The sequence below is a fragment of the Dendrobates tinctorius genome, unplaced genomic scaffold, assembly GCF_039654945.1.
Source record: "Dendrobates tinctorius isolate UK_male_01 unplaced genomic scaffold, ASM3965494v1 ptg000143l, whole genome shotgun sequence".
Lineage (NCBI taxonomy): Eukaryota > Metazoa > Chordata > Amphibia > Anura > Dendrobatidae > Dendrobates > Dendrobates tinctorius.
In genome coordinates, this window is record NW_027361810.1 from 25,870,662 (window position 1) to 25,894,169 (window position 23,508).

The following is a 23,508-nucleotide window of genomic DNA, read 5'->3' on the forward strand; positions in this document are numbered from 1 at the left end:
CGCCTCTTGCTCAGCTTGGCTAAGAAGTGCCCGCTGATTGGATGACAGCCCTACGTCACAGAAGGTGTACACAGGCTGGCTTCAGAGCGGGGTTTTGTATGAGCGTTTCCTGCGCTGCTGCCTGGGAGCAAGTTATAAGGTATCGGTAACAAAGCGGTAAAGCGTCCCTTCTGCTAGGACGTGGGCTGGTCACTAATGGCGGCCTGCACGACGCTCAGCGTCAGACGCAGAGAGAGGCGGCTGTGCGGTCTCGGAATGCTGCCTGGCACTAGAAACTTTTCACAGCGGAAACACAACCATACTGTACGGCGTAGCTGATATTTACTGACACTGATAGCAGCCGGGAACAGCTCGCTCCAGTACGTCCGATACATGACCAATCTCCCGCTCACTGACAGCGGCTGACTGGCGGAGGGATTCGCGGGTCAGACTGCTCACCGTCCGCCCATGCGCAGTAGTTGGGTTTGGTAAATAAGTTCTTACCCTGCGGAGGGATACGATGATAATATACCTTAGTTTACAATAAAATGGCCGTACGTTATTCTGTGGGGTTTATTGAGAGAAAATGCAACACATATACAGGCAACTAAAAAATAACGTGTCATGATTTAGAGCCAGAAGGTGAAATGCGTAGTCCGTAAGAGCGTGAGCTCTTCTGCGCAGCGGCCTCCTCTCTCTTTGTCTCAGTATTTGCTTATTTCCCTTTTTTTCACTCTCCCAGCCGGGTATTACAATATTTTGGCTCCGTGAAGACATTCTGTAACCATAGCAACCAATCAGATCTGTCTTTTTTTTTAATGATCCCGTCGGCGTATGATGGGTCTGACAGGTTCCTGTTATCGGGGGAGTTGTTCAGGCGTTACTCCTCTGACCAATGTAACGTCGGGTGTGGAGAAAGGCGCCGTTGGCACGGTAACCGTCCGACGTCCGCCGTGTATGATGCATAGGGCCTATTTTCTTAAGAGGGACCCAAAACTGGAATCGAATGGGTTAAAACAGTGCTGCTGAGAGGAGGAGGATGATGAGGCAGGAATCCGAGTGTGCGACTTAGTGGTCGACGCGATTCGACGTTCACGTTGACTAATAAACCGCTCGGATTCCAGCCTCATCATCCTCCTTCCCTCGGCAGCACAGTTTTAACCCTTTTGATTCCAGTCTTTTCGCCTTCCTAAGGCCGTGGGTCTGCAGCAGCCTAAGTTTTGTCACTGGTTGTTGTGAGTAGAGATGAGCGCACCCGAAGTGTAAAGTTTGGGATTTGTGCCGGTCACCTAGTATCCGGTGCTGAACTCCAAGCACAGACTTCTCTTTGTAGTCCATTTTTCAAGTCGGGGAGGAGAGAGAAGGTTTTTCCAGCTCCAAAGTTTGGTTCCCCATTGATTTCTATGGGGATCAGGTAGAGTTCTGGCACCCGAACCAAATTTTGGACTAAAGTTTGGTCGAACGCAATGAAGCAGAAATTCCACGTGTCCACTCATCCCTAGTTGTGAGCACACAACCTCATCAGGGGAGCATGATTGTCCACATTTTCCCTACTTAATATCCAGATAATACCCTATTGCACTTTTGGTCCTCCAGTTTTTCTAGCCGGTGTTCAACGGCGTCGCTTCACGTCCGAATCTCATAGTCTGTGCACAGAATGAGATTTCCATCTGGGCATGGGACTCCTGACCTGAACTAACAGGCTTACTGGCAGATATGAGGCGCTGGTCCAGTCATAGCGGTCCGTACTCTGACTGTGTTTCGCGGACGTCTGAATTTGGCCTCAGAGGGGTTTTTTTTTTTCCCACGTGTGCTACATGTACATAGTAACACATCTACCACTGTATCTAGTAGCCTGTGTCCTCTGTGGGATATACAAATGGCCAGGTTTTCTTGTGATAGTCACACATGTTCTGTATTTCTAGGATCCTGGATGGATGCCTCTTACGTCAGCAGTGCCAGGAGGTTACGGAGCAGCCGTCGCCCTGTTGCGTCTGCCCCGGCCACGTCTCAAAGCCACGTCGAGCAGGGAAGCTCACAGGAAGAACTAGTGGTGAGGAACTTGGAAAGTGACTTATTTGAGGCTTCTGCCACCAAAACAAACAGCCTCGATGAGAACTTGTATGGAGAAAGTGAGCAGCTCGGACTAAACGGGACGGTGAAGACACAAGTGGTGACCTCTAAAAGGGGCAAGAGATGGCCGGCCAGACTGCTGTCCATGGTTTGCTGCCTTGTGATCGTCAGCATCCTCGCTCTCCTCTTCGTTGTTTTATACATTGTGGTACAAGGTAATCAGCATACATATGTGTCGTCCACAGCAGAGTGAGATTTATATCTCCCACCTCTACGTAACAATATTGCCATTTATTAAATATAAGCAATTTACTGCTTATTAATTTTTCAGCCTTTCTTGAAATATTAGCACTTTTTTATTGTTTACAGCTCGTTGCCTTTGAGACCGACCACCGATGGTAGACAGCAGAACATGCGCAGGGCTTAAAGGTCCTTTCCCATTGAGCTTGTAAGCACTGCTTTGAATTTGACCAGGATTGCTGGAGCGCCCTCTTTCTGCTCAGTCCTGGCTGGCGTCAGTGCAGCGCTTTCAAAACTAGACAGCAGTGGTGGTCGGTCTCCTAGGCAACGAGCTGTAGACAAAGGAAAAGTGTTAATATCTCAAAAACGGCTGAAAACGTTAACACGCGGGACATTGCAAAAAGAATTGTTTTTATAAGCACTATCCGACTATATCCATCTATGAAGATGTAAAACTGCATGTGGTTTTGATGGCAAAAAAAAAAATTGTAACCTTTGACAACCTTTTTTAAGTCTGTAGGGTCTCTAAGTCACCTTTTGACTCTATCTTATCATGTCACAACATCATGGCTTTCATTATACATAAAAGCCTCGATACTAGTGTGTACAGAGACGTACATACAGCAGTAGGGTCAATCTATGCAACTTAAGGCCCACGTTACTAGCTGAAAATCGGGAATGAGCATTCCTTGCAATGCCTGTTCATCGACTTGCCTGACAAGTAAGCAAAACGCTTGTTTGTCTGGAGATTGCATGCTCCATGCCATCATTAAAATCAATGCTCTTGGCAGCATATCGTCTTGTTTAAAAGTGAGAAGTTCTGCAAAAGCCAGTGACTTAGGTGACCAGAAATCGTATTAACTATCATTTTGTGCACACGGGATTCTACAGGCCATAAGACAGCTGCCAGTTGGCTTGTCCATAGCCGATCAGTGGTCCTTATCTGCCATGGATGACAAGTGAATGAGCCTTAAGTTTTTCTGAGGTATTATGCAGTTTTGAAGGCCTGGCCTTAAAAGGGTTATCCAGATTGGGGCTCAAGTCTGCAGTCACTTGTGAATCTTCACTGTGGGAAGTATGCACGCTGTCAAGATTCTCTGGCGCCTGGAGCGTCCGATTTGCAAAATGCGGTCATGTGCCGACTAGATGTGAGCGGCTTCCCTTCATACAAGTGAATTGAGTTAATTAAACAAGTTATTTGCAAATTACATACATGTGACCACATGATCACAAGAGAATCCTGACAGCGTGCACAGTATTCACAAGCATGCAGTCACATAGATTGACTGCAGACTTGAGCCCCTAAACCTGGACAAGCCCTTTAGACGTGACTTGAAATTTTGCTCAGTGGTCAAATCGGAACCTCCTTGGTAATACCCAGCAGCGCCTGCCTATATCTTTAGTAGTAAAAAATTGGGCGTATACTTCATCAGTATTCACAGCTAGCAACCGTTTTCTCCTCTCAGTAGCAACCTATGCTTAAAACTTTACCAGTTCTGGTTGTACACGCCTAAGGAAGATAAAGTGGTTGCATGTGTTTTGGGATCTGATTATATGTCATGTCTCCCCCTTCTTCCCTAGATATGCAGACTGGAAAAGTAAACGAGGATGGAGTAAAAGCTAGTCTTCTTGGTAAGAACAGTGTATCTGTGGAGTTGTATCATAGAACAAAAGCCACAGTAAACCTAATTTCCCCTCTCCCATTAGATTGGGACAATTTCTCCTTCGCCGCTCAATACTTGTATCTGTGGTTGGGGAACCTGATTATATTTATAGTGATAAGACCACATAAGACAGATTGGCTGCAGATTTTAGCTGTGGATTTACGCTGCTAAAATCCTCAGCAAAGTACAGTTTCTGGCAAGTTTTACCCATATTCTGTGCTGGATTTCATATGGCTATTTTCTCGTTCGCCTTATTGGGGGACACAGAGACCATGGGTGTATGCTGCTGCCACTAGGAGGCTGACACTATGCACAAAAAAGTTAGCTCCTCCTCCGCCGTATACACCCCACCGACCGGCAGGAAATTCCTCAGTTTAGCTTAGTGTCAGTAGGAGGTGGGCACGGGTCTTTTATTAGACCCATATCTACCTCAGTGTGCGTCGTTTCTTTGCAGGTTCCGGAGGGATACGGAGTGAACAGTCACATCCGTACTCCCACAAAGAGACTATGAGTACGGCGTGTACTGCCACCCCGTATCCTCATAGGTCTCCGGAGCAGGACCAGGAGCCTTGCACAAGTAGGTGCCAGCCGCACGGACGGTCCTTGCCCCCCGCCTCCCACCATCTCGCCTACCAGAGCCTGAAGGTTGGATGAGGCGCGGATTTCATAGAGACAGACAGCGTGGGATTTTCAGGTACCTTTATTGTAAGGCCCCCTGCCTGGGTGAGTATGTCAGTCTTCCCTCGGCGTTTTCTCTTGGAGCGGTCGCCAGGGGGACCACGTTAGGGTCCCTGCACGCCCCGCATCCCCCCACGGTCACCGCATCCATGCAGGCCCCGGGTCTTCACGGGCCTCGTTCTGTGCTTCCCCCTTTTTTCCATCTTGGCAGGGGTAGCGCTGGGGTCGAGCAGTTCTGGGCAGGGACGCGGCCCGGTGTTGCGACGCGTCTTCCGCGCCGACCCCCTGCTGACAGGCGGCCGCCGCAACTAATTTAGGCCCCGGCTTGTGTTCGGGCCTACCGCAGCGTCGCGGCCACGCCCCCCGCCCCTTTCTACTAAGCGGGCTTCACTCCCGCTCTCCCCAGGCCCTCCCCCCGCCTTTCCCTCTCCTGCCCAGCATATGGCTAGAGTGCAGCAATTATTAACCCTGCGAGGACCGCCCTTCCCCGGGACCCGCGCTTTTCTACAGGCAGGCGCCATCTTCACAGCCTGCCAGCCGGACGCAGCTGGAGAGGCTCCCCAGCCCCTGTGCAGTTTCTGCAAGCAGCTTTTTGCCTCTTTGGGACGGCCAGCCGGACTTCTCCCTGATCTGCATCCCCGGACAGGTCGAGCAGCATCGCTTTTGGGGACACCGGACCGTGAGTAGTTCTGCACGGCAGACTGACCCTTCTCCGCCCTCTGTCCCCCAACCTTCCGGCACTACCTCAGGTTTTTCACAATGTCTATCCCTACGGCTGATCGTACCCGCTCTTCGGCCCTCCCCTGCACAGCCCGACGCCGCTCAGGAGCCATCCATAGCCCCAGGGGTGAGTGAGCCCCCCTTGCCGGGTTGGGCCTCCTCCCTATCACAGTCGGTGGCAGACCTCACCAAGGTGTCTCGGTCCCTAGTAGCCGTTCTGGATAAGTTGCCCTTGGGAGCTTCTGCGGGACCTAGCACGTCCCAGGACGTCCCATCTGAGCCAAGCCAGTGTCAGTCGCAAGAGACCCAGGCAGGATCTCCAGGCGGAGTCCTCTCCTCGCCCTACCTCACCCCATACTCCCCAGCAGTCTCCCTCTCGGGCCTCCTCTCCCGAGTCAGGTGAAGCGCTTTCGGAATCTGAAGGGGTCTTAGAGCTGGATTCGGATCAGGATGCGAACATGAAGGTTACGGTGCAGAACCTCATTGCCGCGATTTACCATACCTTCGACATCACTGACGCCCCTGCGAAATCCTCAGATCAGGAGGTTTCGTTCAGACGGGCGGAAACACCTTCCAGGGTGTTTCCCTTTCATTCCGAGTTTGGGAAGATTTTTACCAAGGAAAGGGAAGATCCGACTAGACGCTTTCAAAGAGGAAAGCGTCTCGGCGTGCTGTATCCGTTTGCTAAAGAGCTCACGGACAACTGGGCCGCTTCTCCTTCAGTGGACCCTCCCGTATCCAGACTCTCTAATAATACTGTTCTTCCGCTGTCGGGTGTAGCGTCTCTAAAAGATTCTAATGACAGAATCATAGAATCCCTAGCAAAGTCTGCCTTCGAGGCGGCATCTGTGGCGGTATGTCCAGTCTTTGCTTCATCTTGGGCAGCAAAGGCTATATCCGCTTGGGCAGAGGACCTTCGGCAGGGCATTCTGGATAAGGCACAACCGGAGCATTTGGCCGATCTCGCCAATCAGATTTCCCATGCAGGGGATTATCTGCTTTCTGCTTCCTTGGATGCCGCATCTTGCGCGGTTCAGGCGTCAAGCAACATCGTGGCAATCCGACGTACAATTTGGCTCAAGGCCTGGCAGGCGGACTTGTCCTCTAAAAAGTCTGACTAATCTGCCTTTTCAAGGAGTGCGTCTCTTTGGGTCCCAATTGGACCAGATTATTAAGGACGCTACCGGAGGTACGAGTTCTCTTCTCCCCCAATCCAAGTCTCGCAGACCTCCTCCAAGGCGTCAGTTCCGTCCCTTTCGGTCTTTCCGCCGTTTCAATGCGGCGGAAAACCCTTCCAACCAGCAAAGGCCACAAGCACGTCAGGAAAGAAAGAAGGTCTCCTTCAGGCTCACTCCGTCCTTTCGGTCCCACTCTTCCCAGGGAAGACCACCCAGATCTAGATCTGGACGGTCTACGTCCGCATGACTATCATCGGTCTTCCGTGGGTCCCTTCCAATTGGGAGGTCGACTTCTTTTCTTCAGCGACGTCTGGTTCGCCTCAGTAGAGGACGCTTGGGTCAGAGAGGTTGTATCGACAGGATACAAAATAGAGTTCGTTTCTCTTCCACGGGATCGCTTCTTCCAATCCCGTCCGCCACGGGATCCTGCCTTGATCCCGGGGTTCAGTTCGGCCATCGCCTCTCTCCTCAGCTCCGGGGTGATTGTGCCCGTTCCCGAATCGGAACGATTCACAGGGTTTTATTTAAACCTGTTTGTGGTGCCGAAAAAGGACGGGGCGGTTTGACCCATCTTGGATCTCAAGTTACTCAACAAGAGAGTTCGCCTCCGCCACTTCCGGATGGAGTCGGTTCGCTCGGTGATTGCCTCCATGGAGGAGCAGGAATTCGTGTGTTCCATAGACATCCAAGACGCCTATCTACATGTGCCCATATTTCCCGGACATCCGAAGTTCCTGTGGTTTGCGATTCCCCACGAACATTATCAGTTCGTCGCGCTCCCTTTCGGGCTCGCCACCGCTCCCAGGGTCTTCACGAAGATTATGGCGGCGTTGATGGCCTTGTTAAGGATCAGAGGTCTTGTTCTTTTTCCGTATCTCGACGATATTCTGATCAAGGCTCCCTCCTTTCATCAGGCCCGCCTAAGTGTGGCGATCGTTCTAGACACCCTGTCCAGTTTTGGGTGGATCGTCAACCGGAAAAGTCCTGTCTGATCCCTACTCAACGCCTTGTGTTTCTGGGCCTTCTTTTCGACACTCGTCGGTCAAGGGTATTTCTCCCACAAGACAAGATTCTTTCCCTGCAGCAGGGTGTCCGATCACTACAGATCGCACGGTTTTCATCTCTCAGGACAGCCATGAGGACTCTGGGGAAGATGGTGGCAGCAATAGAGGCAGTTCCCTTTGCCCAGTTTTCACGCCAGGCCCCTCCAGCAGGCCATTTTGTCCAGGTGGAACAGGTCGGCTCTGTCTCTGGATCGTCCGGTTCGTCTTTCATGCCGGATCAAGCGGTCTCTCAACTGGTGGTTGACGTCTCCCCTCATTTTCTCGGGGCGGTCCTTTCTTCCCAGATTGTCACAACGGACTCCAGCCTCATCGGCTGGGGTGCAGTGTTCCGCAATCACACTGTTCAGGGTCGATGGTCGACTCAGGAATCAGCTCTGCAGATCAATGTCCTAGAGATACGAGCGATCCTTCTGGCTCTCGTCCACTGGGAACGGCGCCTCAAGGGCCTGCCTGTCAGGATTCAAACAGACAATGCCACAGCGGTGGCGTATATCAACCGACAAGGGGGGACACGGAGTGTCTCAGCCCTGGCGGAAGTGTCCAGAATTCTTCAATGGGCAGTGACCTTTGTTCCAACAATTTCCGCGGTTTACATTCCCGGCGTGGACAACTGGGCCGCCGATTTTCTAAGCTGCGAGGGTCTCGCGGCAGGGGAATGGTCCCTACATCCGGAGGTGTTTCATCTGCTCTGCCGTCGGTGGGGAACCCCGGACGTAGACCTCATGGCGTCTCTCCTCAAAAGGAAGGTACCACAATTCGTGTCCAGGTCTCGGGACCCCCTGGCAGGGGGCGCCGACGCTCTGGCCGTTCCTTGGTCACAGTTCGAGCTCCCCTACCTGTTCCCTCCCTTGCCTCTTCTTCCCAAGCTGTTGAAGAAAATCAAGGCAGAAGGGATTCCAGTCGTCCTCATCGCCCCGAATTGGCCCAGAAGGTCTTGCTTCGCGGACATTGTCAACCTTCTCGCGGACGCCCCCTGGAAGCTTCCCGACAGGGCAGATCTGCTGTCGCAAGGCCCGATTTGCCACCCCAATTCTCGGTCGCTCAATTTAACGGCGTGGCTGTTGAGACCGAGGTTTTGAAACGGGCAGGATTCTCTGATCGAGTGATTCATACCATGATCCGAGCCAGAAAGCCTTCCTCTTCCAAGATCTATTACCGTACTTGGAAAGCCTATTTCTCCTGGTGTGAGGCCAATGACATTGCGGCCATGGTTTTTTCGCTTCCATCTGTTCTGGCGTTTCTTCAGACAGGGCTGGATGCGGGGCTTGCTCTCAGTTCCTTAAGGGTCAAGTTTCGGCACTGTCCATTTTATTTCAGAAGACGCTGGCCTCCCGGCCCCAGGTCAAAACCTTTCTTCAGGGTGTGGCTCACACGGTTCCTCCGTACCGAGCGCCCGTGGATCCTTGGGATCTTAATTTCGTTCTTGGGGTTCTGCAAGGTCCTCCTTTTGAACCTCTCAGGGATGTTTCCCTGCCCTCCTTTCTTGGAAGGTGGCCTTTCTGGTGGCCATTACTTCCATCCGACGTGTGTCGGAATTAGCGGCCCTTTCTTGCCGCTCTCCCTTCTTGGTACTTCATCAGGACAAGGTAGTTCTGCGGCCTCCGCCCTCTTTCCTTCCGAAGGTGGTATCTTCGTTTCACCTCAATGAGGACATTGTTCTGCCATCCTTCTGCCCGAGCCCAGCTCATCCTCGGGAGCGATCCTTGAACAAGCTGGACCTGGTCAGGGCATTGAGAGTCTATCTAGCCAGGACATCTTCCTTGCGGAAGTCAGACTCTCTGTTTATCATTCCAGACGGTGCAAGGAAAGGTCACCCAGCCTCAAAGGCCACTATTGCTCGCTGGATCAGATCGGCAATTTTGGAGGCATACCGGGTCAAGCATCGTGCAGCTCCTTCAGGGATCAGAGCGCACTCTACCCGGACGGTGGGTGCCTCCTGGGCGGTGCGCCACAGAGCTTCCGCGCTGCAGCTTTGCAAAGCTGCAACGTGGTCTTCGGTTCACACTTTTGTGAAATTCTACAGGGTCCACACCTCTGCTTCGGCGGACGCCAGCCTAGGTAGAAGGATTCTGCAGGCCGCGGTGGTGAGTCCACTGGCCTGATGGAAGTTTGTTTCCCACCCCAGGGACTGCTTTGGGACGTCCCATGGTCTCTGTGTCCCCCAATAAGGCGAACGAGAAAACAGGATTTTTTGGGTTGCTTACCGTAAAATCTGTTTCTCGGAGCCTTCATTGGGGGACACAGCACCCTCCCATGTTCTACAACTCCTGTTCTTATGTTTGTCGATTGGTTACAGTTGAGTTGTTCGTTCTGTTTTCAATCTATTCCGTTACTTCTCCTACTGCTTTCTCACTAACTGAGGAATTTCCTGCCGGTCGGTGGGGTGTATACGGCGGAGGAGGAGCTAACTTTTTTGTGCATAGTGTCAGCCTCCTAGTGGCAGCAGCATACACCCATGGTCTCTGTGTCCCCCAATGAAGGCTCCGAGAAACAGATTTTACGGTAAGCAACCCAAAAAATCCTGTTTTTTCTGGGTTTTTAGAAAGTCATCCCTAATGTAAAGAATGTTATAAAATGACTAATTAACAATCACCTAGCCTTTGAGTTTCCCCCACTGCTGTATTAAGTGGCACCACTTCTCTGGTGCCGACCAGTTCAGCACTGATCACATCCTGACTATCATTCATCCGACCGCTGCAGCCAATCACTTTATAAGTACAGCATGTGAGGCCAGTGATTGGCTACAGCTGAACGGTGAATAATGAACGTGCAGCATTGGCTTCCAACCGCAGCAGTGGTGATGAGATGTCTGCAGCAAATTCCTAACGTGTGCATGTACCCTTAAGGGGATTATCCAACTGTAAAATAATTGTTTTTTGTTGGATTAAAAATGATTAAGAGATGATCATACTCTCCTTTCAGCACCACCTCAGATCCTGCTCCAGCTGCCTTAGAGGTGTCCCAGTGTCTCCGGAAGCGGTGTCTGCTTTAGCCAGAAATTACAGCACCACTGCAGGCTGTGATTGGCTGCAGTGGTCAGGTGTCTAGAAGAGCGTATCATCCTTGGATGTTTCTTTGATTATGTGCTCTTCTAGTCACCTGGCTGCTGCAGCCAATCACAAGCTGCAGTGATGCTGTGACTTCCCGAATGTGGCAGACACCGCCTATGGTGCAGTTTGCGCTGGATCCACAGGGGCGCTTAAAAGTGACTATGCCTCCATTGATTTTTTTTTTTTTTAATCAGTCTATGCCCAAAAAATATTTCGTTGTTGAATAACCCCTTTAATAGTGTATTTTTTTTCTTAAAAACCCTCACCATTTGATGAGGATTTTACTTACAGATTTTTTGCGAAATGTCTGCAGAAATGATCTGGTGCAGATTTTTTGCTATAGATTGCAAAACCTTTGTTAACTTCAAGGAGTCTGGAAAAGCTGTGTAAGTTGTAATAGTGGATGTATATGTCCGTCCCTTTATGTGTATGGACCATATGTTCTGTAACCACAGCCACACACTGTTGCATAGTCAGTGGTGGTACTAATGATGGCACCTCACTGCTTCCTGCTGCTCATCATATATGGTATGACTGATTTATCACTTATTTATTTAGGATTTTGGAGTCTTCTAGTCCTGTCTGTTCTTGCCGGCTTGTCTTGCTGTAGTTTTTCTTGGACCGTGACGTACTTTGACTCATTTGAGCCAGGAATGTTTCCACCCACTCCTCTGTCACCGGCGCGGTTCAGGTAAGACTCAGTAAATGGTCTACATTCATTAAGTAATGTGCTATTTTTTTTTATCCAGTCGGGTTATCTGCAGTTTGGCAACTTAGGGTACCGTTACACCTAGCGATGCACCAGCGATCCCGACTAGCGATATGACGCGGTCAGGATCTCTGGTACATCGCTAGGTGGTCGCTAGTGAGCTGCCACACAGGCAGATCTCACCAGCGACATCGCTGGGGACGGGGATCGCTACTTATCTGTCAGGCGCGGCGATCCTGACGTCCTCCCACCCAGCTCCACGCGTCGCTCGTCGGCGCCACAGGAAGCGACCGACGAGGAATGGTCCAGGAGCGTCTTGCGCGATCAGCGATAACCAGCGGGGGAGCCGGTCGGAGGTAAGTATCACATGCAGCGATATCGCTGCGACGTCACAAAATCGGTGACTTTACAGCGATATTGCTAGCGATATCGCAGTGTGTAACGGGGGCTTTAGAGACAATTGAGTATAAAGGATACACGGATTCTCTAAGACATAGAAAACTTCAAGCAGATAAAAACTATGCAATCTTTTTTTTATATATTGCTTCAATGCATCTTTCCCCTGCTTATTGTTAACCTAAAATGTACTATATATATATATATATATATATATATATATATATATATATTTGTGTGTATGTGTGTGTGTGTGTGTGTATGTGTGTATATATATATATATATATATATATATATATATATATATATATATATATATATACACACATACTTTTGCGTAGGTGCTGTAGCCACAAAACTATCAGATATATTTAACAAAGACTATTTGTAAAGTTTGCTCCATGATTAACATTTAATAAATGCAATAAAACTGCCTGCAAAGGTGGTCATAGTGTTCTAAAAATAATGTAATTTAGAAGTTTTTTTTCTGACTTGTAAAAAATGCAGTGAGTAAAGGCCCCGTTACACACTGCGAGATCGCTGATTTTGTGACGCCACAGCGATCTCGCCAGCGATCTCGCTGTGTGTGACACGCATCAGCGACCGGCCCCCCGCTGGGTATCGCTGATCATGTAGGAACATCCTGGACATTTTTTGATCGTTGGTCTCCCGCTGGCCAGCACGCATCGCTGCGTGTGACAGCGAGACACCAATGATCAGCGACGCTGGGAGCTGGTATCCAAGGTAAACAGCGGGTATCTAAGAGCCACGCGGCTCTTAGATGCCTGCTGTTTACCTTGGATACCAGCTTGCTCGCTGGTCCTGATCGCTGGTGAGTCTGTCTATGTGACAGGTCAGCAGCGATCAGCTATGTCCCAGCGATCCCATCCACGTCGGATCGTTGGTGGGATCGCTGGGAAATTGAAGCGTGTACGGTGTAACGGTGCCTTAAGGAACAGCACAGAGATTACGCAGCTGCAAGATCTGAGACACAGTCCGATTCTCCACAGTGAAGGCAGAGTTGGTTTATTAACATCTCCACCTTCCCATTCGCTGTATACACAGCACTGAATGAGTGGTGTGTATACAGTATAAGAAGCGCTCCTGCTTCCTTCTCAAGTGATCACTGGGTGTCAGAATGTAGCAGGAGCTGCTGGGTCTTATCAGACACAGATCAGTTCTGTTGTGCAGCCAGGAGGCTGAGTTCCCTCTGATACTGTGGCTAATGAGTCAGCGCAAGTTACATGGGAAATTATATATGTACTTAAATGTGGAAAAGCCACCAAAGGTCTTTTATGACTTTATGAGGGACACAATGTGTGAAAAAATAAATAAAAAATCAGTAAAAAAGGAAATCCACTGATGATTTGTATTGCTTTTTCTAACCCAATAATTTTAGGGGAAAAAAAAAAAAAGTCCCATACATATGTTTTTTGTTTTTTTTTATAGAAAAACGGAAACATTATTTAAAATATAGTTTAGTGGTCTTAAAAATTTGTTTTAATTTAAAGTGAAAATGCCTTAAAGAAAGAAAATAGCCTCGATATCTTAACACTGTATGTATGAAAATGTTCCTAACCATGAAGTCTGAGGAAAATAGCCCATTCTTATACTGGTCAAAAAGTTTTTTTGTTTTTTTTAATTGAAAAGGGAGAAAAAAAAGGTTAAAAAAAAAAAAACAGCAGGTTCTTTTGGGGGAAAATTTGTGTGTGTGAGGCCACCCTCAAAGGGTTGTCTCTCTTTTCAATGGACTTGATGAGGTTGTCCTTTCTGGGTGATCCCTATCTTCATGCCTTATTAGTATATAATGACTTTGTAGAAGAGAGACTCCATACTTAATCCTAAACATCAGCTCAAGGCGTTGCATCCGAAAACCGGTCAGTAGATGGTGTTCTTGGATAAGCAGATCCTATGTCTGTGAGCCGTTAGTAATTTCTGATTGTTTTTTACTGTGAAATTCATGATTGCCATGCTCCGTGATTCTATGTTTTGATAGATGTGCGTTATTTTTTCATATTTGCGGAGAACAGAACCAGCTACTTTTCATCATGGACAGAGGAGATCAATCTCAGGTCTGAGGTTTTGACTAGTAATGAGCAAAAAGACTTGTCCTACCCTGGTGTAACATCTGGGACTTTATGGCAGCCACAACGGGGCAGTGCAAACATCCTATGCTGGCACTCAAATCCTGGCATCCTGGGCACCACTTGCAATTACTAGGGCCCCGTGACACTGGTACGTCACCAGAGGCTTAGTGACTACTAGCCCCCATAATGTCACTTGAGGCCGAGATACGAAGTCTCACAGGGGAGCCTGGTAATTGCAAGAGACGCCCAGGATGCCATCATTCAAGTGCCAGAAAAGGAAGTTTTCAATGTCCTGGTCCGGCTACCATGGATTATCGAAGTGGACGCTGAATTGGGGAAGCAGTACAAGGTAATAAGTAGACCTCCAGCAACGTCATGATGGCACAGTTTACTTAAGAGCCATGCAAGATGCCCGCACTCAAGTGTTACTGGACTCCCCACATCCGGCATCCATGGAATACCAAAGTGGACGCTAGTCCAGGGTTGTGCCAATCTTCTTGCTCATCTTTAGTTTTGACCCTTTGCTATTGCTACACATGAACTATACTGTACCTGTGTGTATATATATATATATATATATATATATATATATATATATATATATATATATATAAAGGCATCAGCATTTAAAATTTTCATATACTGATCATTTACAGCTACAGCAAAAATACCTCAATTCAGCATCTGATAGTCCGACACATCATTCCAGGACAGACTCCAAGGACAGTGTAGACTCTTATAAGACTAGAAGCCGAAATGAGCAGCGATTCTGCCGAGGGATCTCTGATCAAGAACAAAGTAAGGATAATGTAGGTTATATAAAAATTAGGAGCTAGGTATCTTATTAAAATGTAATCAGGCAAGCAACGGCAGAAAGAGGCATCACAATCTGTTCTTCCCCATGTAGTAAAGGAAGAACTTTTCTTCTTGTTATCAGTCTCTGTTCCTGCAATCTCCTCCTCCTTTCAGCCTCTAGGAGCTTTTTTTCACGTTATCTCTCCTTTATGAAAAGCAACTTGTTGCTGTTGTCTGTTGCCTTACACAACCTCTAGTGACGCCAAGGAACTTTTCTTCGTGTTATCACTCCTTTATCTACCTACTCCAGTATTTATATGTCTTGTCGTATTTAGGGAGCTATTTATATATTCTATACCAAAGCAGTGATACTTTTAATAAATGTAACCACCCCCTGCACCTGCTCAGGACATTTGTTAACTTTGTGATATTTACTTCATGGAGATTTATGGTTTATTTAATTCCGATGTATATATAAATGTAGAAATGGGCATAAGTATTGCGTAAAAAATCTCTGTACATCATGAGCTTTTATTTATGGGAAGTTTTAACAAAAGATTGGGCATGTTACAATACAGTCTGCCTGTCTGCAAACCTTTTATTCTTAGCTTAGCTGGCTCAAGGTGTGAGATCTGTCACTCACAGCCTTTTGATGCTTTACCCCCATCCTACTGCTGCTAGCTGCATGCTGAAGGGGGTCTAGGTGTTCTGTTACAACTGCGTGTTTTCATGAGGATTGCAAGCTTTCAATAAATCCCCCCCCATCCTTCACACTTGATTTTCTGTTATGTTAAGCTCCTACAGCCGGAGCTGCTTGTATACACCGCCATCCTTATTACATAGGAGCCATTGGTGGCCGCAGTCTGGAAACGACAGAAAGGATGACCGCTAGGAGGTCGATTAAATGTAAAACGAAACATGGAGCTCTCTGGGCAATATATCAAAAGTTATACTGCAGCGAGCGCTTGTGCACCCTGTGAGCCGCGCCGTCAGTTTTTTTGCTAATTTGTTTCCCAAATTCATTGCGAAGCGTATAAAATCTCCCCCCTGCAGGGCCCGCTACTTAGCAAAAAGTCAGGGGCCATTCTTTCAGTATTTGGCCTGTGCGATGTTTTCATTTCTTCCTTTGCACATAATTACACACGACATTTACTTTCTGAATTTTATTATTTTTCTAGTTGATATCAGATGAGAAGCTGACATGAAACACAAGTAGGCTACACTGATAAATGAGGCAGTTCACAAGGATCTGTTTAAAAGATCTTATAAAGCGATGGTCTATCGCTAGTACATGCCATCACATAATGACCTATGGGATTGCTACCAAGCGTAGATTAAAAAGATGCTGTTCTGTTTAAAGGGAATGTGTCATCAGAAAAAGACTTTGTGTCTTTATGATTATGCTGCTTGTCACATTATTTATGTTTCAGATTTTTCTCTTGTGGGAGTGACCCTCCCTGTCATATAGGCTGGACGTGTGATCTGTGTGTATACAGCGTGTTGGCATATTGCTTTCACGTATCATCACAGCATGTAAGGTCTGTCTTTTTGGTCCAAGTGCGATCCGGCAAAACATTGGATTTCACTTGGACTAATATTAATCCGAGTCATGCACATGTCCGAGGAATAAGTCGTGCATATCGCCAAGACAGTCCGAGAAATAAATCGCAGCGTGCCAGAGTATAATGTAATATTTGGTTCACACTCTACACTCTGCCATGCAAGTCAATGAGTCCGCGGAAAACATCAGACCGCACTGATGATTTTTATGGACTGACACAATGGAGAAGAGGGAGAGTTTTCTTTTCCATCTTCACCTCATCCGAGAAATTCATATGAAACTCTGATCATACTCTAATCAGAGCGTGAATAGCATAATCAGATGTGAGAAAATACAGTCGTGTGATCCTAGCCTAACCTGCACTCCTTTCTTCTTCATGTACTTGATTACTTATCTGCAGCTTGTTTTCTCTGCCCTCTCTATGGCCATACATGCTTTCTTCCCTGTCCGGTTCAGATCTGTGTATAATCCCTCCCACTCTACTGCTATCTCTAAAGGGCCTGTCACACTAAGCGATATCGCTAGCAATATCGCTATAACTTGTGACGTTATAGCGATATTGCTAGCGATATCGCTGTGTGTGATACTTACCTACGACCCGCTCCCCCGCTGGTTATCGCTGATCGCGCGAGAACATCCTGGACTGTTTCTCGTCGTCATCTTCCTGCGGCGCTTCCTGTGGAGAGACGAGCGTGGAGGCGGGCAGGAGGACGTCAGGATCACCGCGTCTGACAGGTAAGTAGCGATCCCCGACCCCTGCGATGTCGCTGGTGAGATCTGCCTGTGTGGCAGCTCACTAGCGACCACTTAGCGATGTACCAGCGATCCTGACCGCGTCATATCGCTGGTCGGGATCGCTGGTGCATCGCTAAGTGTGACAGTACCTTAACACCGGGAGAAGAAACATGGAGAAGAGAGCACAGAGAGCAGCCAGAACTGAGCAGGAGCTCTGATGACTTTCTAATATTTGCCAGCTAGATAAAAGGACTTCCAGACCCTCTGTAGCCACAATGTATTACAACATTACCAATGGAGGCTATTTAGAAAGTTGATTTACTTTTGCATTTTAGAAGCAAGTTAACAATAAACTAACGCATGAAGTTTTCAAGGCAGTTTTTTTTTTTTTTTTGCCAAATGGGCTTCAACAGTTAGGCTGAGTTCACACGTGGCGTTTTTTTCGCGTTTCCGCGGCGGTTTTAACCGTGCGATTTTGCCGCGAAAACGCGAAAAATAAGCATCCCATGCATTCCTATGGGATTCCGCAATGCTGCGGTTTTTACCGAGGCGGAATCGCTTCGCGGTAAAAACCGCAGCATGCTCATTAATTTGCGGAATCGCGGCGATCCCGCACCCATAGGAATGCATTGTTCCGCTTATTTCCCGCATGTGGCTGTGCACACCATGCAGAAAGTAAGCAGAACAATTGCGGATGGTACCCATGGTCCGGAGGAGAGAAGACTGTCCTCCGGGCTTTGGGTACCATATCCCTGTAAAAAATAGAATTTAAAATAAAAAATATTGTTTTTCTCACCCTCCGACGTCCCGCGCAGCCTTCCCGCTTCTCTTCACGCTCTCGTTCCCAGTAGTCCTTTGTGAAAATGCTCGCGATGACGTCCCTTCTCGCGGGATCGCGAAGTCTCGCGGTCATTCGCGCGACGTCATCGCGAATTACCGCGAGACGTCGCGATCCCGCGAGAACTGACGTCATCGCGGGCATTTTCGCAAAGGATTACTGGGAACGGATGCGCGGGACGTCGGAGGGTGAGAATAACACCGTTTTTATTTTTTTTTTTACATTCTATCTTTTACTACTGATGCTGCATAGGCGGCCTCAGTAGTAAAAAGTTGGTCACACTTGTCAAACACTATGTTTGACGAGTGTGACCAACCTGTCAATCAGTTCTCCAAGCGATGCTACAGATCGCTTGGAGAACGCTAGCATTTTGCAAGCTAATTATGCTTGCAAAATGCTAGTTTTTCCGCGGGAAAATCGCATTTTAAATTCCCCCTGGAATTCCGGAATTCTCGCGGTAATTTCCGCGAGAGTTCCGGTATGTGTGAACTTAGCCTAAGGCTATGTTCACACACAGATTTTTCAGGCGTTAAAACTTGTAGTATTTTAATCTTGCAGAAACCACTTCTGGATAGAGTTAATTTTTCCTGGTGCAGTTTTGGAAGACCTTTTTTGTGATGCATTTTTTATGCAGCCTTTTTTGGCTATTTTTTATTTTTTTTAATTCAACTCCTCATATGGATAGAGATAAGTAGGGAGAGTTTTACAAAGATTTTTTAAAGTGGTTTTTAAGCAGGATTTTGGAGCAAATCCAATGCAAAAAACCTCAGTGTGAACAGAGCCTCAGTTCTTTCTTTTTATTTCCTATTTGGGCAGCACGGTGGCTCAGTGGTTAGCAGTTAGCAGTCCTGGGTTCGAATCCCACCAAGGACAACATCTGCAAGGAGTTTGTATGTTCTGCCCATGTTTGCGTGGGTTTCTTCCGGGTTCTCCGGTTTCCTCCCACATTCCAAAGACATACTGATAGGGAATTTAGATTGTGAGCCCCATCGGGGACAGCAATGATAATGTGTGCAAACTGTAAAGTGCTGCGAAATTTGTTAGCGCTATATAAAAATAAAAGATTATTTCCCTCCTATTACCGGAGGGCGGTGCATGATCAATCAGTGCGTGAGCAATCAGTGCATTGAGCGACCAGTGTTTTGCTTTCACCCGCTGTTTTATAATTCGATCGTGTGTCTTTCTGAACTTTTTCAGTCTCAGCTTCTCTTAATTTCCAGCTGAATTCGTCTAATATTGTATTCTTTTTTTTTCTTTCTTTCAGGAAAATGACGGGTCATTCCTTCCACATAGGCTACACCATGGCAATCCTGAACGGCATTGTGGCAGCGCTCACCGTGCTGTGGTGCCTGCTCTGAATTCTTTGTCTTCTCGCCAAAACATGGAGCACACTGTTTTCACAACGCCGAGTCGATTTTTATATATTTTCATCTGTACATCTAATTTTATGTTAATAGTTTTTGTTTTTTTTTGAAAAAATTACTTTTACTCATTTTAGTTTTTATTTTATTTTTTTTGCTTTCAAAAAATATGCCAAGTCTTCCTGCCCATGAAAAAATATGTCCATGTAAGTAAAGGGGCATTGTGAGATTAGCAAAACATGGCTGCTTCCTTCCAAAGACAGCGCCGCTCTTACACTATCTGGATTACTTGCAATACCAGACGTGACCCACGGACAAGAGGGGGCACTGTTTTGTAAAGGAACAGTGGTGTTTTTTTGTTTCTCATCTAACCCCTTTTTATTTACATAGAGAAGGCCAAGTTTTGTTAAGTATAGGATATTAAAGGAGGTGTCCAGGACTGAGACATTGATGAACTCTCCTTATCCATTGACTTCAATGGAAGCTGAGCCGCAGTACCTGAGAGTGGCCACTACACCGGAGGATCGGTTGGGAGTGCCCCCAGCAATCTAATATCGATAACCTATGTGATAGGTGGGCCCTCAATCTCCTAGTCTTCGACATCTCCTTTAAAATATACAGACAAATTCAGGTGACAATTATTTTTTTTTTTTTCTAGATAAATACTTAAATGTATGTATTTTCAAAAAAGATTTTTGCAGTTTGGAACTCATTGAAAATTTGGCACCTTTTACCTTCTATACTTTCTGCGTTGCCCTTTTTTTTCCTGGCTGTAGTGAGAGTTAACTGAGAATCTGTCAGTGAGCCCTTTTTAATAGGAGTTTGTAACTGTTTTATGTTTTTGTTTTTTTTTGTCTACATCTTTCATCTATTTTTTTTCTTAAAACTCTGTAAATAAAATGGCCACTTTGCAAATAGTTCTCACAAAAGTCACTTGTCGTGTGCAACTTGCTATGAAGCCTATTACAATTGAGTCGCGCGCGACCAGAAACAAAATTCAACACATTTGGAAACATTTACGACTTGCTGAGATCCTATGTGCTTATTTATGACCACATGGACGGTCAGCTCTCATTTTTGTAATACGTGGTTATAAATCACCAAAGAAAATAAGAGATAAGAGTTACAAGGTCCCATCAGAACAACTCACTAATGATTCTCAGTTAACTCATTCTGCATCCAGCAATGTGAAGGGAGAAAAGCCTTAAAAGCCTGTGCAAAATTGATAATGAAACCCAGTTGCAAAAAAACCTTTTTTTTTTTTTTTCTGCCCAAAATGCATTCATTTTAATTTAAAAAAAAAAATTTCCCCTGGAGATGTCTGTATCCTCTTAAATATTATTGAACTATTTTTTTTAATGCAGTGATTGCTGGTTATTAAGAAGATGTATCAGTAGGGATTCAATTCAGTATTTTAAAGGTTAAAGCCATGCCTACTAATACAACAAGACTCCTGTCGTTTCTGGGAGATTATTAATTCCAGCATTTTTCTTTTTCTGTTTAAACAAATGTGGAGCTGGGGGCGCTGTTGCATTGATATCTGTGGAAGTATTTGTATCTAGAATGGTGAAAAACGGTACTGCAGAAAAAAAATTAGTATCAGCGAATGGCAATAGGATTTAAAAGAAAGAAATAATTAAAACCATTTTCTGTAAACCTTTTTTTTATGTTGTAACATAGGAAACCATCCTAGGAAATTGTTATTCAAAGAGCCTTCCTCTTCAAAAACAGAAAATTAAGTTGCTACGTTTTTTTTTTTATTACACAGGCACGAGTTGTTAGTTTTAATGAAGAAAAGCAGTAAAGTTGCTTAGTTTTTCATTTTAGATGCAGCAGATCAATAAAAGAAAAAAGCGTAGTTAAAGTCTACTTACACTTTTCAGGTCGCAGTCAGACGGCCGTATAAAGTGGACTGAGATCAGAATAGGGTGAAAGGACTGGCCGTCGGCTCTCCCGACCTGACCATGACAGCTTCATGTATTTGTGTGTAGCTGTCTTGCTCGGGTAGGTAGAGCCGCCGACCAGTCCATGCACTGCGTTCCGATCTCGATCCAATTTATTCAGCAGTCTGACTGCGCCCTGACCCATATTATCATGGTTACAGTTAGGTCCATAGATATTTGGACAGAGACAACATTTTTCTAGTTTTGGTTCTAGACATTACCACAATGAATATTGAACAAAACAATTCAGATGCAGTTGAAGTTCAGACTTTCAGCTTTCATTTGAGGGAATCCACATTAAAATTGGATGAAGGGTTTAGGAGTTTCAGCTCCTTAACATGTGCCACCCTGTTTTTAAAGGGACCAAAAGTAATTGGACAGATTAAATAATTGTAAATAAAATGTTCATTTCTAGTACTTGATTGAAAACCCTTTGTTGGCAATGACTGCCTGAAGTCTTGAACTCATGGACATCACCAGACGCTGTGTTTCCTCCTTTTTGATGCTCTGCCAGGCCTTCACTGCAGTGGTTTTCAGTTGCTGTTTGAGCATGCATTTCACTTGTTAAAGACTAAACTTCAGACAGAAAGGCCCACAAACAAACCGCAACTGAAAACCACCGCAGTGAAGGCCTGGCAGAGCATCAAAAAGAAGGAAACACAGCGTCTGGTGATGGCCATGAGTTCAAGACTTCAGGCAGTCATTGCCAACAAAGGGTTTTAACCAAGTACTAGAAATGAATATTTTATTTACAATTATTTAATCTGTCCAATTACCTTTGGTCCCTTTAAAAACAGGGTGGCACATGTTAAGGAGCTGAAACTCCAAAACCCTTCCTCCAATTTTAATGTGGATACCCTCAAATGAAAGCTGAAAGTCTGAACTTCAACTGCATCTGAATTGTTTTGTTTAAAATTCATTGTGGTAATGTCTAGAACCAAAATTAGAAAAATGTTGTCTCTGTCCAAATATATATGGACCTAACTATGTTCCTTTCCGATTTCTTAATGTATATTGTCAATTTTATGTTTTAAAGGGAAGCTGTCACTCGATTCTTGCTGTCCAAACCATTTGATGATCCGGACTGGGACTTTAGGGAGTTTCAGGACTAGTTCACTGCCACCGCCACTGTTTATCTTTTCCCTTCTCAGTTCAGGTCTCTCCCTATGTACACACATTAGAGAGACCTGTCAATCACCTAGAAAAGCCGCAAACTATATTTCCCTGAAACGCTTGAGCATTTCAGTGAAAAATATACCCGGCTGCAACGGTGCAGCCAGGCTCTGATCCATCCTGCCTCATAGGCTTCATGAATCGATTGGCAGGTTCCCTTTAAAGAGAACTCGTTACTAGTTTTGTAACTATGATCCACAGGTCATAGAGCGACAATAAAAACCATACCTGACTTGTATAAATCCAATTTGCCAGCGCTGAGAACCTGAGCTTTGAAGCTGCATTCAAATTAGCCTGGCAGTGCATTGGGGGCGTGTCAATGCGCTCTTGATTTTTCAGCTCTGATACTTCGGATCTCTACAGGACAGGTGTCATTTTTAGTGCTGTGCTTGGTTCTATACAGCTGTACCACTATTTTATATCCGTATATTCGTCCCGTTGAGTTCCCTTTTAAGCGTAAATTGGGTGTATATATGATTCTATATAATTTTGCTTGTGATTTGCGTGCATGATCTAGTTTTGTACAGATGTAAAAATTGAAATAAGACCTCACTATAGTAAATTACTTTATAGTTCAATATCTTACGGCCGTAGCGTTCTCATAAAGGAAACCTTGTATGCTCCAATCAGGGTGAATGTTATTTGGGGGTAGACATGGGGGCCCAGTATTTTGGGTAATTTTTTTTTTTTTTTTTTTGTAAACCGATCACACACTGAACAGCGCACTTTGTACAGATGTATATTTTTCTTTTGTCCGTTCGGCTTCTTTTATACAGTCTTTTATACTATATTGAATCTACTTTTGGGGCAATCTATTTAATATTGCTCATTTTATAGTTTTTATTACCCAGAAAAGGACTTGTATGAAAGGGAAAATGCTGAACGCTTTATCTGTAAAAAAAAAAAAAAAGAAAATGCCCTTTAAAAAAAAAAATTAAATGTGTAACATAAAAATTGTCTGTGTGAATTTGTGAACTATTATAGTATTGGTATACTGATTGGAAACCGATCGATCATATTCACTCTGTGTCCTCAGAGGTTGTATCTGCCGGTTTGAAAAGCAGAGCTGTGTAGTGGGTAAGCCAAACCTCCGACTCCTCAATTTCCCCGACTCCTACTCCATGACTCCAACCCCTCAGCCCCAGTCACTACTGAGCATGTACATAAAGTGCAGCACAGATTCATCTCAACTAAAAGCCGAGATCCTTAGATCAGGAACGGAACAGACATTTATAGGACATTTCAGAACTTTCCCAAATTCTTA

The 23,508-nt window shown here is 45.9% G+C and overlaps 2 protein-coding genes across 5 annotated transcripts in view; one reads left to right on the top strand and one right to left on the bottom strand.

The window, feature by feature from the left end:
- Window positions 1-462, bottom strand: part of PRPF40A (pre-mRNA processing factor 40 homolog A) — a 67,313-nt gene extending 66,851 nt beyond the window's left edge. For both annotated transcript variants that reach the window (XM_073545632.1, XM_073545630.1), the window contains exon 1: window positions 330-462. In XM_073545632.1, the coding sequence (XP_073401733.1) occupies window positions 330-374 (45 nt within the window). In that variant the 5' untranslated portion in view covers window positions 375-462. The remainder of the gene's footprint in view (window positions 1-329) is intronic.
- On the top strand, window positions 5-20,392 carry ARL6IP6 (ARF like GTPase 6 interacting protein 6). 3 transcript variants are annotated; one of them, XM_073545635.1, is made up of 5 exons: window positions 5-139; window positions 1,905-2,267; window positions 3,874-3,924; window positions 11,205-11,337; window positions 19,032-20,392. In XM_073545635.1, exons 2-5 carry the CDS (start codon window positions 1,913-1,915, stop codon window positions 19,123-19,125), a joined length of 633 nt encoding a protein of 210 aa, XP_073401736.1. In that variant the 5' UTR covers window positions 5-139; window positions 1,905-1,912; the 3' UTR covers window positions 19,126-20,392. The 3 variants fall into 3 exon arrangements, with proteins under 3 accessions (XP_073401736.1, XP_073401738.1, XP_073401735.1); XM_073545637.1 differs by lacking the exon at window positions 5-139 and adding an exon at window positions 572-621; XM_073545634.1 differs by lacking the exon at window positions 5-139 and adding an exon at window positions 783-912.
- Window positions 20,393-23,508: the final 3,116 nt, after the last annotated feature.

What these genes read in the sequence shown, in the direction of transcription:
- ARL6IP6 (XM_073545634.1), top strand. Translation starts at nt 798, where the DNA reads ATGATCCCGTCGGCGTATGATGGGTCTGACAGGTTCCTGTTATCGGGG. An exon ending in AGTAAAAGCTAGTCTTCTTG is followed by an intron (nt 3,925 to 11,204) that starts GTAAGAACAGTG and finishes TTATTTATTTAG; the next exon opens with GATTTTGGAGTCTTCTAGTC. An exon ending in CTGTCACCGGCGCGGTTCAG is followed by an intron (nt 11,338 to 19,031) that starts GTAAGACTCAGT and finishes TCTTTCTTTCAG; the next exon opens with GAAAATGACGGGTCATTCCT.